The sequence below is a fragment of the Lampris incognitus genome, chromosome 5 (assembly GCF_029633865.1).
Source record: "Lampris incognitus isolate fLamInc1 chromosome 5, fLamInc1.hap2, whole genome shotgun sequence".
Classification (NCBI taxonomy): domain Eukaryota; kingdom Metazoa; phylum Chordata; class Actinopteri; order Lampriformes; family Lampridae; genus Lampris; species Lampris incognitus.
The window spans coordinates 46,633,041-46,649,776 of record NC_079215.1 but is presented as its reverse complement, the minus strand read 5'-3'; the positions used below and the strand labels follow the sequence as shown (position 1 = coordinate 46,649,776).

Here is a 16,736-nt window from a genome sequence, read left to right as displayed (position 1 = left end):
GGCATTTATCAATTTGGTATCTTTTTTTTTTTTTTTTTGCCGAAAGTGTAAAATCCTGGTTAGCCTTTAAAATCCAGAGATAATCCATGAATTGACTTGGTCCTTGTGGCAATCAAGCAAGATCTCCAAAGCATATCATACATTGTTTGAATTCGGTTGGTGATATCTATTTTAATTGATCCTAGTCTGAAAAGAAGTGTAAATAGTCTAAAAGGAAGCCTATGTGAATTTTATTTGGGAAAAGAAACCATGTTTGAGTGAATTACGGTCTTTGGTATATGATAATTTGCAATACATTTCAGTTGTTTACAACAGAAACTTCTGCTGGCAAAATATCTTTGGTGAACATTATCGGCACACATTTAATCAGACCTGTCAAAAATCACAAGGCTAGAAAATTAAAACCATCTGTAAAAAGCTTAATACAATGTAAACTGTACTGCACTGAGGTTAACCTCAAAATATGAATAACAATTTCATAGTTCACAAGGCTTATTTGCTTGCACATGCAGTACATTAAAGCCACAGTGAATGACTTTAGTACCAAGGAGAAAAATGCAGCTGTGGAGAAAACAGAGTATACTAATAAGTTTTCTACAATTGGCATTTTTACTGTGCAACTAGTAAGAATATGTACAATACAACTTTTCCATACATAAGTTTCAAACTAACAACAGCAAGAATTGAATCAGAAATTCATTGCTAAACTTATCTTGCCAATTTGAACACATTATCTTTTTTTTAATAAACTGAATAATAAATATCTGAGTGCTTTGTTGGTGGTGCAATTGGCAAATTTTAGGCCCAGTGTAATAATTCATTACACTATTTTTAATAGTAAAGAGGTATTTATGTGAAAACCCAATAACTTCACATATCAGGTTTAACCCTGTAAAGAACTAACCTTACGTGTGATTCACAGGTGGAATGTTAAAAAATAAAAATTGAAATACTGGCTGTTAATGATCCATAATGGCAAATTAACATTGATGACTGATATTATTTTCTTCGAAATTAATTAATGCTCACTTACAAAACAGCAACTAAAACAGCTCCTGCCTACTTGAACTCCCTCATTCAGGTCTACAGTCAGTCCCGCTCACTACGCTCTGCCAATGAAAGGTGCCTGGTACTTCCACCACATCGGGGCCCTAAGTCACTAGCTAGACTCTTCTGTAGTTCCCTGGTGGTGGAACGAGTTACCAAACTCCATTCGCTCCGATGAGTCCTTCTCCATCTTTAAGAAGAAGCTAAAGACCCAGCTCTTTCTCGATCACCTCCACACCTGATGGTATTAAAAAAAAAAAGCATTCGCTTCTATGCCTTTATGCACTGTCTGACACCTATGTCTTATCGGACTTGAATCTAGTTTTTTGACACTTGTATTGTCACTTGTTGACTAGATCCTTGCTTGTGTTGTATTAACTCAGATGTACGGTGCATTGGATTAAAGTGTCTGCTAAATGAAATTGTAAATTAATTTCCATTTTCATTTATTTTTATTTATTCCTTTTTAATTTTTTCTAGTCCTACACAGATAAATGCAATTAAATGTTAAGTTATGTGAAATTAATCTGCCATACGAAAACATTTAAAAAGACAAATTGCTAATATTTAACATTCACCTTTGATTTACCATTTTCTCTCTGAAAGCCGAGACCAACCTATCCCTTCTCATGCACATCTTTCAATTCCTAAGCAAGTTAAGGAACTTAAATTATTATTTTTGACTATTGAAAAAATAATTCATTATACACAGCATATACAAGCCATTTCCAGTGCCCGTTTTTAATCTGACCAAATATACATTTTTCAAATGCTTATTTAGGTTACCAGACTGTGTAAAAATATTGGGACAGGAATGTGGTTTCTCATGAAGATGCCATTTTATGTACCCATTCCTCACTTAACTTTATGTACATTTTTCAAATGCTTCTTTAGGTGACCTGATTGTGTAAACTTCTTGGAGCAGTGGGAACAAGAATGTGGTTTCTCCCCTGTGTGAATATACTTGTGCCTTTTCAAATTGTTATAATCTAGGAAACCCTTCCCACAGTATGGACACCAGTGCCTCTTCTCCCCATTATGCCACCGCAGGTGCACATTCAGTTCTACTCGCCTTTTGAATTGCTTTTCACAAAGGTTGCAATGGAATGGTTTCTCTCCAGTATGGATCCGAAAGTGGGCTTCTAGGTCTCGTTTTGTGAAGAACCCTTTACTGCAAACTTGGCAGGCAAAGGGTTTCACTCTACCATGCACCATCTGGAGGTGTTTAGTGAGGCCAAAGCGGTATACAAAGCCCTTGCCACACTGTGAGCAGATATGGATCCTCCCATTGCGGTGTACTCTGCCATGCCGGCTGAGGCCCTTGGAGTCTGGGAAGCACTTCCCACATAGGGTGCAGGAGAAAGGTCGTCGGCCTGTGTGAAGTTGGACATGACTCTCCAAGGCAGCTGGGCTGCTGAGGACGCGACCACATTCCCCACATTGGTTCTTGAGTAGACGCCTTCCAATGACTGATAATGGCTGTAATGGTGATATGATAGGTGGTGCTCGGACAGGTATGGGGTGGAGAGAGACACTTGGGGGATAGACACCAGTGCAAGAGGAAGAGCGGTGCCCTTTTGAACTAGGGCCAACTGTCTGGGATCTATTTGGTGGGTTGGGGGGTGCTCGATTCAGGGTTATAACCAAGCGAGGGGTGGTACTTTGGGATCGCAGTTGTGGCGTTGTGGGGGTCTGGGCTTGGTCCTGGGATCTTGTTCCCCTCTTTGATGGAGTGAGCGATGAACTCCTTCCCCTAGTCAGTGGTATTGTACTCGCTGTGAGCCTAGGTGGGTTCCATATAGCTTTAACTTTAGCTTTCTTCTGGGCATCACTGCTAGGATTATTCTTTGCTGACTGACTAGCATCTGCTCTCTTCTTTGACTTTGGTTGATTAGAGTTCTCTATTTTAGCCAATGTCTTAATTTTTGCTGCTTTAGACACCCTTTTAGCATTTGTCACACTTTTAGTCTTTTTATGGTTGGTACCTTCTTGTATTAACCTATGTTTCCTACCATGCATGGATTCACTGATGTTATTAACAAAGCCAACTGTCTCTTTAGACAATCTACACTTTCTTGGATAGGCAGGAATTTCTTCACAAATCTTTTTAGGGCTAGTGCCATCTTGAGTTAATCTTGATCTAGGAATAACAGATGTTGACTGATTATTCTTATGTTCATGGTTTACAAAATTTTTAGCTAATCCATGGTCTTCGGCACTGATAGGAACTTGTTCATCTGTAGTTTTGTTTGAACAAGGGTTATCATCAACTGATATGGATTTTTTTGAACTATGTAAAGATTCACTTGTACATCTAGGTGTCACATTTACAAATCTAAGTTTCTTAGCATTGACAGGAATTTGTTTAATAGTAGTTTTGCCTGGATGAAAGTTACCTTTAATCATTTTGGATTTTTCAGTACCGACTTGTACAGATTCACTTGTTTTTCTGGGGGTAAAATCATTTACAAATCTAGGTCTCTTTGCACTGACAGGGGTGGATTCTGGTTCTTCAACAAGTTCTTTGCTTGGTTTCGTTTTACTGGCCAGTAAGCAGGGTTTGAGGCGACTACGGAGTCGGGCCACAAGTGAATCGCTGTGTAACCTTTTACCATTCCTTGTTTCTGTGCCAGCTGTTATGGTATCCACATTATTGGAGATGTCCTAAAATTAGAAAGCAAAAATTACCTTGGCAAAGTGGAGAAAAAACAAAACAAAAACAACATATGGGTATAATGATACATTCATCACAACTTAAAACCACCATATTCTTAGCATCATCAACATTCAATTCCTTTCCCCAAATTGGGGATTGGACCTGACACAAATACCTGAGCTGGGACTTGTAGACTGTCCATTAGGTGTATGAAAGTCCCTTTTTAACAGCTCTGACCCATGTGTCATTCAAGAACGGTGTCATTTATTCCAACATGGACAATAAGTGTGTCCATGCCCGGATGTTCTAATAACTCTTGTGGCAGTATCGCTAACTGTAGCGTTGGGTAGACAGTTTTCAAAACTTTGCTTTTAACATCTCTTATTATATGGTCACCTACCAGCAGATGATACCTTCATCACAATTTAATAATACCACCATATTCTAGTATCTTTGTTTTTTTCAAGTTTGCATGCACATTGATATTACCTTTTCCGGGGCATGAATGACAGGTGACACTGCCAACTGTGCCAGGAACTGGGTTTTAGTCATCTTTAAATGAGGATCAGATGATGTGTCCTTGAGGTATACCGAGGTGAGCCTTAATGGGGCACCAGCTGGTTTCTCGTTTATAACTGCCGGTAAAGGGGCTTGCACAGGGCTGCTGCAAGGTGCTTCTTCAAGGCTGCAACCTGCTTCAATGCATGAAGATGATGTCTCCAAAATTGGGGGATCGATGAATCCTGCCGGTGATTCAGTCAGTTTAAGAACAAGTGATGGTTTCTCTTGTAATGTAGTTGACACTTTTGTTGGTACCAATTTTTGAATACACCTGGTGACTGATGACTCTTTTAGCTTGATGAATGTTTCAGCGGATAAAGCTGATGTTTTGGAATCAGGAGTAATTTCCTTTATACAAACATCTGAAGCTGGCTGAAGAGGATTGGGTAGTGATGAATCTTTTTCATTTACAACATTTGGCTCTTCTGGCAGTATCAAGGCTTCTACATGCAGGGCGACAGGTGCAGAGTTTAACATTGGCTCAGCTTTAGTGGATAAAGTGGACCGCTTAGAAAACAAAGAGGTATCATTTGTAGATGTGGGTGACAGCTTCACCAATTTTTCATCTGCTGATGTTTTTTCTTGGGTTGTAAGTGGCAACTTTGGTGGGACCTGGGTCTGAGCTTGTCCAGTGACAGCAGAGTTGTTGAAACTGGAGAAAGTTTCAGTGGCTATCAATGATGTCTTTAAACATGGTTCCATTTCATCTTTTGCGAATGCAGTTAATGGCAGCTTGATTAATCTGACCACTGCAGACAGTTTTTCCTGGAAAACAGGTAATATTTTTGGTGGTGCAGGGGTCTGCAAGTCAGAGGACTGCCTTTTCAAACTTGAGCAAGTCTCTGTTGTAAGAGTAGTCATCTCTGAAACAGTTATCTGGAGTGGTGTCAAGATGTCAGATATATTATCCCACTTTTGAGATGATGTTAAACCTGATTTGTCTGTTGGTGCTAATGTAGCAACAGTAACATCGGACTGCTTTGATGTCAAAGATGAAACTGCTGATGAAACTGCTACTGTTGAAGATGGCTCTGCTGTCTGCTTTTGACTTGTCAACAGAACAGTCTGTGGGGCTAGAGTGAACTTTCCTTGATTGGGTACCACAGCTGACAACTGCTGTGGCACTAAAATGGCTATTTTAGGGTCGGATGAAGTCACAGACTGCTGGTCTGTTTTGCATTTTGCCCGAGAGGTGATGGAAGACAGTGATTGCCTGGGTGTAATGATCGCTTTCAGAGGAAAAGTAGAAAGAGAGGGAGATGTAATAGATAAGCTTGTGGATGTAGAGGCTGGTGGTAAACAATTTTTCTTTGCAGCGACAACTGTTGACAAGACAGTAGAGAGCTGTGCTGGGGATAGTGCTGTTAGTGTATGTGCAGTTAATGAAGACACTGACCTTGAAGACACTGGCCTTGGAACAACAATAATTTTGGGAGCTGTTGTATAATTAAACCGTTTACTTGGTGCTACTATTTTTATGCGAGGACAATGCTGTTGTGATTGCATGCCTGTCTGAATTGCTCCAGCTGACGGCAGAACTGAAGGTGTAGTTTGTTTGGGAGGACTGACAGTTGGTATGATAAATGTCTTTATCTGGGCTTGAGATATAGTAGTTGACTGTTGCTTTAGCAACTCAACTGTAGTTTGAGTAGCGACAGGGAGTTGCTGTGCTGATGACAGGGGAGTTGCAGTTTGCTCTCCTGTTAGTAAGCTGATAGTTGTTTGGTTGTTTACAATAGGAACCTGTGGTATTGGTGATGCAGGTGGGGTCTGAGAAGATACAAGAGGGGCTGGCTGACTAGAGGCCAAACTAATAATTTTTGAGATGACCAAAGGTGGAGAATGCTGTGTTTGGTTTGAATCTGTTTGTGGAGAGGAGAATTTATCTTCCATTTGAGCATTTATGGCTTCAACCAGTAGCATTGCCTCCTGGAGAGTTGGATGCGAGTTGCGACGTTCCCTTCGTGGACCTGGTGGTGTTCTTGTTGAGTCAGCTGATAGAGCTTTGACCGTCTCTGTTGCTGAAGAAGTTTGAATGGATGGCGACTGAAGTACCCCTTCCTTCACCTTCACTGGCAGTTCATCTTTAAAATTTCCATCTCTTGGGAATACTGCTGCACATGGTTGGGGACTGAACTCAATGTCTTTCACCTCCATTGAAGGTGTGCTTATTGCTATCCTCACACATGGCAATTTATTAGATGGAGGTGGAACTGAATCTTGCACTGGCAGTTCAGATCCTCCATGTTTCTTTGGTGGGCGTCCTCTTTTAGGCAGTGAAGATGGCACAGACAGAAAGGGGTGATCATTTTCCTTCCAACTTGATGAAAGAGGAATTACTTTCTGGAGTTTGGGAACATCACTTGATGAAAGCCGAGTCATTTTATCTTGAGGCCAATATTTACAGAATTTTTTTGGTGGCCGTCCTCTTCTACGGGACGTTGATGGAGCCGGCTGGGAACTGATCTCAACCTCTGCTAGGCCAACTTCCACTTCTTGAAAGGATGTTTCTTTTGTAAGTTCTGCTGCCTCTGACAGTTTTGTTGTTGAGGGAACATCCACATATGTTTGCATAGTGAGAGTTTCTTCATTTACCAAACGTTCATTCTCTCTGTGAAGCTGCTTGTTGACAACTGATGCTTGCTCTTTTTCTAGATGTTGAACCATTAACTGGTGCTCAGCATTAAACAATGGTTGATTTTCATCAAGTTTAGGGAGTTCTACTTGTGTTGCAGAGGTTGTAAATGTCTTTAAAATCTGTTTTGCAACCTCACACTGTTCTTCCACATTGTCCTCCGTTGCAGGGCATGTGACAACTGGTGGCTGCTCTGGCTCAGGTGTTTGGCTCTGGCCTCCTCTTTCACAGTTTAACCCAAATTCCATCACTGAAGATGGATGGTTAACAGGATGTTCTTCTGGGGTGTTGTGATCAATGAAGGCCCCTTGTAAATCTTAGAAAAAAGGTGATAGTAGAGTGTTACATCAAAACAGCAAAAAATTAAGGCACCTCTATGCCACTAGCAGATATAACTAATGTCAGACTGAAACCATTGATAAGATTCCATTTTTCATGTCTAAAAACCTTGCATGTGGGATAAAAAAAAACATTAAGCAGCACTTCTTTTATAATGACTGATTAAAATATTGGTCATAACAAAAAATAACAGACTAGTATTGTTTTAAAAAAATTTTTTTTTACCTATAGCTGTTCTCAACTGTTTCAAGAACTGAGTAGTCTCATCCTAAATAGCCTCATAGGGCTACCAACCCTAACTTAATTTTTAATTTTACAAGTTAAAATTTATTTGAATACATAGCCATATTATTGAGTAAAAAACAAATACATGAAAGACATAAGTGGTATACATGTAATTATGCTGTCATTTTTTAGCATATAAACACATGCAAGTAAGTCAATTTTTAGGTGTCTGTTCCAGGTATTTCAATACATTTACATTACATTCACTGTAATCAAAAGCTGAAATTCCCATCAAAAATACCTAGGAGTTTTATAGATTTCACTTGAGACTACATAAATTTAGGGTAGGGGTACAAAAATATTATTTATTTAAGTGAAAAGAAAAATGCCAAACTACCATGATTTGAGAAAGTATGCATTGGTGGGATGATTCAAACAAGTTTTACAGTTGCAAAATATTGCAAAGAAAATGCTTCAATATTCCAAAATATTGCAAAGAAAATTCTTCAATATTCCACCATTACCTGTAGCTCCTTGGTGACTGATTTAGGTTGGTATTGTGGACCACGCAAAACACATGATGCAAAAATTTGAACACATGGAGATGAGGCCATTTATTTCGTAAACTTGAAAGGAATCTGGGGTACATATACCTTCTTTCATTTTTCTGCCCTGTCTTTGTCTGAGTACGACATGAATGGTTCCACTTATTTTCTAGTGACCCCAACTACAAGAAAACATGCATTGCTGTATGCAAGCTTAAACATTTTTTTTATTATTCCCTTTCAAAACAAACCATGATCCCATTTAGTGCAAATCAAAATTGTGTTAGTGAGTGGCCACAGTGTTGGGCAAGTTACTTCCAAAAGGTAATCTTCTACATCAAAGAAAGTTGAATCAGTTCATCTGAACACAACATTTAGTGAAATAATTATTTCATAACTCATCTAAGTGACTTCTTCAGTCTCAGCTGACAGCAGGTGCAGTGACTTGTGCATCAGGGAAATCAATCATGCTGGTGAAGAGGTTGGCACAGAAGAGCTACCTCGTCAGGCCAGGACTTTGCAGTCTACACCCATCTACAGGCCAGTTGCCACTCTTTCAAGGATGAGGATGTGCACATCCTTGATAGGGAAGAATGCTGGTTTGAATGGGGAGTCAAAGAGGCCATCTATGTGAAGAGGGAACGACAATCCTTGAACCAAGGGGGGGGGGGGGATAAAAGTACATCTGTCGCCATCTTACAATGCTACGATTGCAACTATGTCACAATCCTCTGTGAATAGTACACAGGGCCATTGTAACTCTAGTTAATGGTCACAGCAATTTGCATATGAAACCGATCGTTGTTCTTGGTTGTTATGCAACTGTGCTCTTTATAAGGGTTGGGATACCTGCAGTCAGTTGAGACTGAGGAAGTCACTTAGATGAGTGATGAAACATTTCTCTCAATAAACGTTGTGTCCAGATGAACTGATTAAACTTTCTGTGATTTCCTTACCTGGATTATTGAGCATGCATAAAGATAATTCATGATATATTACTACTTACTTTCTTTTGAAAGTAACAAGTTACTTTACAATATTACTGACTGTAAAGTAATGTGTTACTAATTACATTACTTTTGTTATTTTCACCAAAATAACCACAGAAGTATGACTACTATTACTACTTTCGGCTTCTCCCATTCAGGGTCACCACAGCGGATCATCCGTTTCCATTTCTTCCTGTCCTCTGCATCTTCCTCTGTCACACCTAGCCACCTGCATGTCTTCCCTCACCACATCCATAAACCTCCTCTTTGGCCTTCCTCTTTTCTTCTTCCCTGGCAGCTCCACATTCAGAATCCTTCTCCCAACATACCCAGCATCTCTCCTCCACACATGACCAAGCCTACTCAATCTTGCCTCTCTTGCTTTGTACCACAGAAGTATGACTAGGCATTATAAAATTGAAGAGAGTAATATTTCATAGTGAGTTATCAAAGCACAGAAGCTAGAGTTTATTGCAGTTCATTAAAAATCCAGTGGTAGGCATAATTGTATAGCCTAATGAAGCTGTAGACCTGAAACAGCTTATACTAACCGCTTATATTAACAATAGTGTGATGATATAAAAACATTAAATAGCCCAGACCTTTTTAAATAAACAAGTGCCCTTGAAAACAGAGAAGGACAGGCAGAAAAAGGATCAAAGTCTGATAAATTATGTTCTTGTCCTTTTCTTGGAAAAACTTAAAACTAACGGAAATATACCCATTTTGAAAATGTAGTCTGACTGCAGCCATCGAGTTTGGGCAACAGGAAGTTCTTTGTGGGGTATCCCCCCCCTTTTTTCTTTCTTCCCAATTGTATCTGTCCAATTACCCCACTCTTCCGAGCCATCCTGATCTCTGCTCTGCCCCCTCTGCCAATTCGGGGAGGGCTATAGACTACCATATTCCTCTACCGATACATGTGGAGTCGCCAGCCGCTTCTTTTCCCCTGATAGTCAGGAGTTTCGCCAGGGGGATGTAGCATGTGGGAGGATCACGCTATTGCCCCCAGTACCCCCCCCCCCCCAAAACAGGCACCTTGGCTGACCAAAGGAGGCGCTAGTGCAGCAACTAAGACACATACCCACATCTGGCTCCCTACCCGCAGATACGATCAATTGTGTCTGTAGGGATGCCCGACCAAGCCGGAGGTAACACAGGGATTCGAACCGGCGATCCTCATGTTGGTAGGCAATGTAACAGACTGCCATGCCACCAGGACACCCACATATTTTTTGTTCTGGTGGCACACTGGCAGAAATGGCATGGTTTGGACAAATTCTTGGAAAAGGGGAAAAAAAAGAAAAGAAACTTCATCTCATTTCATCATCAGCTGCTTCTCTGGGGTCGGGTCGCAGTGGCTGCAAGCTAAGTAGAGCACTCCAGACGTCCCTTTCCCCAGCAACGCCCTCCAGCTCCTCCTGGAAGATCCTATGGCTTTCCCAGGCCAGATTGGACATGTAGTCCCTCCAGCGAGTTCTGAGTCTATCCCGGAATCTCCTCACAGTTGGACATGCCCGGAAAACCTCCAAAGGAAGGCGCCCGGGAGGCATCCTAATCAGATGCCCAAATCACCTCAACTGGCTCCTTTCGACACGAAGGAGCAGCGGCTCTACTCTGAGCTCCCTCCGGGTGTCCGAGCTCCTCACCCTATCTCTAAGGCTGAGCACAGACACCCTACGGAGGAAACTCATTTCAGCCACTTGTGTCCGCGATCTCATCCTTTCGGTCACTACCCAAAACTCATGACCATAGGTGAGGGTTGGAACAAAGATTGACTGGTAAATTGAGAGCTTTACCTTCCGGTTCAGCTCCCTCTTCACCACAAAAGTCCGGTACAATGTCTGCATTACTGCTGATGCTACTCCAATCCATCTGTCAATCTCCCGCTCCATCCTACCCTCACTTGTGAACAAGACCCCGAGACACTTGAACTCCTTCACTTGAGGCAATAACTCATCCCAAACTCGGAGGGAGCAATCCACCATTTTCTGGTAGAGAACCATGGCCTCAGAATTGGAGGTGCTGACTCTCATCCTAGACATTTCACACTCAGCTGCAAACTGCCCAAGTGTGCGCTGGATGTCACATTCTGATGAAGCCAACAAAACCACATCATCTGCGAAGAACAGAGATGCAATTCTGAGGTTCCCAAAATGGACACACTCCTCACCTTTGCTGTACCTTGAGATCCTGTCCATGAATATCACAAACGGAATCGGAGAGAAGGGACAACCATGGCAGAGTCCGACACCCACCGAAAACGTGTTTGACTTTGTGCCGAGAATACAGACACAGCTCTTACTTTGGTTATACAAGGACCAGATGGCTTGTGGCAACTGCCCCAGCACCCCATACTCTCGCAGTACCCCCCCCCCCCCCAGGGTGCCCCAGGGTACACGGTCCTAAGCCTTCTCCAAGTCCACGAAACACATGTAGACTGGCTGGTCAAACTCCCATGCTTCCCTCAGCACTTCAGCAAGGGTAAAGAGTTGGTCCGTTGTTCCACGGCCAGGACGGAATCCACATTGTTCCTCCTGGATCCGAGGTTCAACCATTGGTCGGAGCATCCTTTCCAGCACCCTAGAGTAGACAGACATTCCCAGGGAGGCTGAGCAATGTGAGACCACCCTCCAAAAAAAAAAGAAACATTTATGGCCTAAATACAGCGCAAGGATGTAGTACGACACATCTGACACAACAGAACATGTCCAATTATAAATAAACGGAAGCTCTTACACTGATCATGGAAGCTGCGCTCAACTGTGCTGCTGATCTCTAGTTTTACGCAGCTGTTTTTTTTTCTCTACGCTCAGCTATGCAGCCCTCCAACAGGTAAAAACTACATAGAACTGTGTAAAAAAAAAAACAAGTACAATCTGTTTAAAAATGATTAAAATAAATATCTCATTGTACCAGAGACAACACAGCCATGTGGGTTTTTTTCCCACTGCACACTAAAATAAATCAATCAGATTAATGTGTATCAATGAGCCTGTAGTTAAAACAATCTAGTTGATTCAGTAACAGTTAAAGCATTTGCCACTTAACTTACCCATTTTCCAAAATAACCTACTGGAAATCTCCTCAGAAAACATGGCTGGCACGCAACACAGACGCAGTTGGTGTAGCAGGTAAACAAGACTAGTTTAAAACCCAGTATATGGCTGGACCGACTACATATTGAGAGCAGCTGTTTTTGTGTCACTACATTTTAAAAGCTGCTGTTTTGATATTGGTTCTGTTAACAGCAGCTGTACTGGACAGCAGTTTTCAAACCCTGATTATTTATACAATTAAATATCCTCAATCTATTTTTTTATATGAAATTACTTTGCTACAATCACTGCTGCCATGATCACTGGAAAGTTTGGGCGTGACACTCCTAATGAATACACTTCAGTTAACACCAACTCTCTGAAGACGCTAATAATTTTCACTCTGCTTGTGGTTATTAGCGCTGTTTTATTAATTGGACTTTTTTGCAATGAGGTATCTCAGTAGTATCTATGAGCAGCAATATATTATCTTTTAGTGTGCGAACCGCTGTGCTGATTCAGGGACAATAGAGGAACTCTCATTTCCGTGTTTACCAGCAATGTCGTTGGTCCGCTGACCAGTCGTGTAAGTTCAGTGACGTACATCGCTGCTAGCTGGAACCGTCATTGGTCACCTGAACCAGTGGCCCAATCGTGTCATACTGGTTTACTCAGTCAGTCAGTTACTCTAACTATGAACACTCAGTCAGAGACATATGCGTTTGTAGGGCTGGCCCCCGCTGGCCGATCCAGCCAATAAACCCGCTCCGCCCCGCCTACATGACACGCTGGGTCCATGCCTGATGTATTTCAGGTGGTAACACGTAACTGTAATAATATTGAAATCCTATCAGAAACGTGTTATATTACTTTGTTATTGCGAAAAGTAACATAACACGTTGCCCCCCCCCCAACACTGGGGGCCAACATGTTTGGCTAGCTAAAAAATGCATTCGTGCATTCGTTTGCAGTGGGCTTTGTCATGTAAGCTACACTGTCACAAACTAATACGAACATGTAATTGTTTAATGCACTGTTTTATGCAAATGAATTTAACACAAATGTCATTATGAAGATATTATTCAGCACTGCCTGAAAGAGAGCGACCTACATGGTAAATGCTAAAATGCAAAACACATAGAAGTTGGCAGTTTTACACTCACAAGCTGTTGTTTGGAAATAAGGGTGAGTGATGTTTCATAATTTGGTGATTTTATCTGATTGGATGTATGTAAATTAGTGTGTCTGATGATTTGAGTATCATGAATAAATATTGGCTGAGTAACTGAGCTAGGAGAGCTCTTAAAACTACCTTCTATACTTTTAGAAAAAGACAGTTCAAAATGCATGAAAATCAACATAATAACTCATAGTAACTAGTTTTCACTCATCCAGGTTTCTTCTATAGGGGGACTTAAATTCTCTGACCTGCCCAACTGACCTTTAAGAAGTGTACTGCCACTCTAAAATGGCTTTAGTACAAATGGGCACCAATTGAGGGAAGACTGATGCCACCTGTGTCAAACTGGTACTTATTACAAAGGCCCTCCCTGATTGGTCACAGGCAGCAGATGACAGGGTATAAAAGGTGTGTGAAGATGGCAAACGGTTGTTCTGTGTTTTTCCCTTTCCAGGACAATGGAGAGATTTCGTGTTTTGTAGATCGAGAGGAATGTTCCATGATTTTTTTTTTCTGCAGAAGATAAAAGTGGTTGAAATGCTTTTCTTTGTGGCTATCTTTTTGTGGCCGATCTGAATATTTTTTTTATTCTGAACATCAAGTCCTGCCTGCTGGTCCATCCTTCCCACTCACACTACCAACCATCCTCTAAGTATAACAAACTTTTAATATTCCATTCCTTATTTGCTGAGCACTTTTTTCACCACCACTGACGGTTTCCAAAAACACACACACACACACACATATATATATATATATATATATATACAGGTAGATATATGACATTGCCTTTAGTCTCATCATGGCCAGTTTATGTATGATGCCTTATATTCTATTGTAGACTACGCATCTCTAACTGTACGACACGCTGCGTACTGATTTCTTTTTCTGCAAGGGCTGAAGTAGTTCACCCATTTCGTCAGTCTAATTGAGACATTTTAAATATTATCTTACTTGTTATTTTACAAACATCTCCTCTTTTTTAGACATATGCCTGTTGTGGATTGGTCCACTCGTTTGCGTTAAAGTGTCTTGCATAAGACTGTCTTAACACTATGCTTGCTTGACCTGGCAATCTCAGAGCCTTTGTGCAAACTATCATCGTTCTGGAACATTTCCAGTACAAATGTCTTTATGCATGTTCAATAATCTAGGTAAGGAAAATCACAAAGTTGAATCAGTACATCTGGACACAATGTTTATTGAGAGAAACGTTTCATTACTCATCTAAGTGACTTCTTCAGTTTCAACTGACTGCAGGTATGCCCACCCTTATGAAAAACACAGTTGCATGATTGATTTCATATGCAAAAATTACAGCTACAGTTGCATTGGCCATGTCTACTATTCACAGAGGATTAGGGAATAGCCGCAATCACAGTACTGTAAGATGGTGACAGAGGTACTCTTAGACCCCTCCCTTGGTTCATGGATGTGAAGAGGGAACGGCCATCCCTGAACTGGGGGGGCTAAGAGTACATCTATCAGGTGGGGGTACCTGCAGTCAGTTGACTGAAAAAGTCACTGAGATGAGTGATGAAACGTTTCTCTCAATAAATGTTGCGTCCAGATGAACTGACTCAACTTTCTGTGATTTGCCAAACAACCTTTCTGTAATATCAACTCCAGCTTGCATTTATGCATGACCCTGACAGAAAATTGCTGGAGACTGACAGGTTAGGCTGCATGTATGAAAGGGGTTGGAGTTTATAAAGTGAATGCTAGTTTTCCTTTCTTTACCTGGAATTTCATGGATGGCATGTCTGTGGGCTACAGTTGTAACTTCATCCTCCTGCTTCAGCAGGATATACCGAGGAACAGAGTTGTCATGATTAGATCCCTGCTGGAGTGCAACACACATACACAGACCAAATGTAACAAGATGTACACAAGAGATATAAACTTATTTTGAACACAAAGACCATTACAAACCTCCTGTTTGAGAAGAACAAATGCCTTTGACGTTTTTCCCTTCCCATGAGTCTCACTGCGTTGCTCCTTCTGCAGACCCACATTCATCGTGTCGTCCACTTGTTGCACTTGCTTTTGTATTGTTGAGTTTCTGGATTGGTGGGGCCTACTGAATTGCTCCATGAGCACTGACCGCATAGGAACGAGGTCTGTAAAAATAAATGGGATGACATATGCTGGAATGAGAAACCGGTCTGACATTGCATCATGTTCTGGTCTATATCATCAACCAATCATACAAACTTTGTTTACAGCCAGTTCATCATGGAGCTGACTACGGCACCAACTTTCTCCACATGATTTCATTGCTCTCAAATCCTACAATTTTACCAACTCCAAGCAGTTATTCAACACAGGAGTACAAAGAGATGGTGGAGAGGGTCAGGTGCCATTGGCAGTATTCGTAACGTCAATTCAACAGTAGGTGGCTCAATCAACATCATGATTAACCTTAATTCCAATAAGAACCTACCTGCAGTTATGTAAATCTGGCAAGGGCAATAGAATTTTAATAAATACAAACTGTTGAAGGATGCAGACTATTTTTCCAGAACTTTATGCAATTGACATTTAAAATGACGTCATATTAAGTGTTAATAATCCAACTGAAACGTGGCTGTAAAATGGCTTCTCAACACCAACAGTGGTTACTGCAGGCTGGTTTCCCTCCTATTTTAGTGTCTTGATGCAGGCTCAATAATCCAGTCAGAGGATTTGGGAATTTTTGCAATGTTTGAATGTTACCTGCAGTCAGTTTAGACTTACGTTTCATCACTCAACTAAGTGACATCTTATCTGTCAATAAACGTTGTATCCAGATGAACTGATTTAACCGTATTTGACTCCTATTCTAGGTGTCTCTATGCACTATCTAGTAACACTTTTCATCATCCTTACGGTCCCATACGACTATTCCACGAAACGTAAGTCAGTTCTCATTCTTAGCTAAAATGATATACAACATGGCCCATGGTTGGTTAGTTAGTTATCGTTTGCTCTAGCTAATAACGCTAGCGGCTAACAAGCTAGCCAACTCACCACACTGAACGCCGTGATCGCATTTGTCTCGGGCGTTGCTTGGCCCTTGCTCAGGTTCACTTTCTTTCTCATCAGAAGTCTTCGGATTTTTCGCGTTTTCAAACTCGTTGCATTTGGTTTTAAGATCCTCGTTCTCCTTCTTGATTCGGGATATTTCAGCCTTGAGCTCGTCGACCATAGTTTCGAAAAGTTTCGTCGTCTCCGCCACTGCACTCTTGAGCATGCTATGCATTACGGTGGCGTAGCGTGTCTGAAAATCGTCTCCCGACATGATATGGTTTTTCCTGTGACCGTATTATGAAATAACTAAATTTTCCGATTGTTGTGTGGTGCCACTTTACACCAGCTGTACTCGGAATGAATATACCAGTAAACATGGCCTCTTCCAAACACGGCCACACAACTCTTGTGGTTGACGCACTGCTGGATGAAAGGAGGCGGAAACTGCGCATATATCCGGTTTTCCCAGGCAGCTCTATTGTGCATATTTGCGGTCTTTCGTTGATTCTAAG

The 16,736-nt window shown here is 41.3% G+C and overlaps 2 protein-coding genes across 2 annotated transcripts; both read right to left on the bottom strand.

The window, feature by feature from the left end:
- Window positions 1–337: 337 nt before the first annotated feature.
- Window positions 338–4,301, bottom strand: LOC130112739 (zinc finger protein 37 homolog). Its single transcript, XM_056280214.1, has 2 exons — window positions 4,193–4,301; window positions 338–3,711 (listed from the first exon to the last, which is right to left on the bottom strand). Exons 1-2 carry the CDS (start codon window positions 4,253–4,255, stop codon window positions 1,903–1,905), a joined length of 1,872 nt encoding a protein of 623 aa, XP_056136189.1. The 5' UTR covers window positions 4,256–4,301; the 3' UTR covers window positions 338–1,902.
- Window positions 4,302–5,897: 1,596 nt separating this feature from the next.
- Window positions 5,898–16,614, bottom strand: LOC130113013 (uncharacterized). The gene is made up of 5 exons (XM_056280531.1): window positions 16,225–16,614; window positions 15,148–15,335; window positions 14,956–15,058; window positions 6,235–7,215; window positions 5,898–6,034 (listed from the first exon to the last, which is right to left on the bottom strand). Exons 1-5 carry the CDS (start codon window positions 16,493–16,495, stop codon window positions 5,898–5,900), a joined length of 1,680 nt encoding a protein of 559 aa, XP_056136506.1. The 5' UTR covers window positions 16,496–16,614.
- Between the last annotated feature and the right edge of the window lie 122 nt (window positions 16,615–16,736).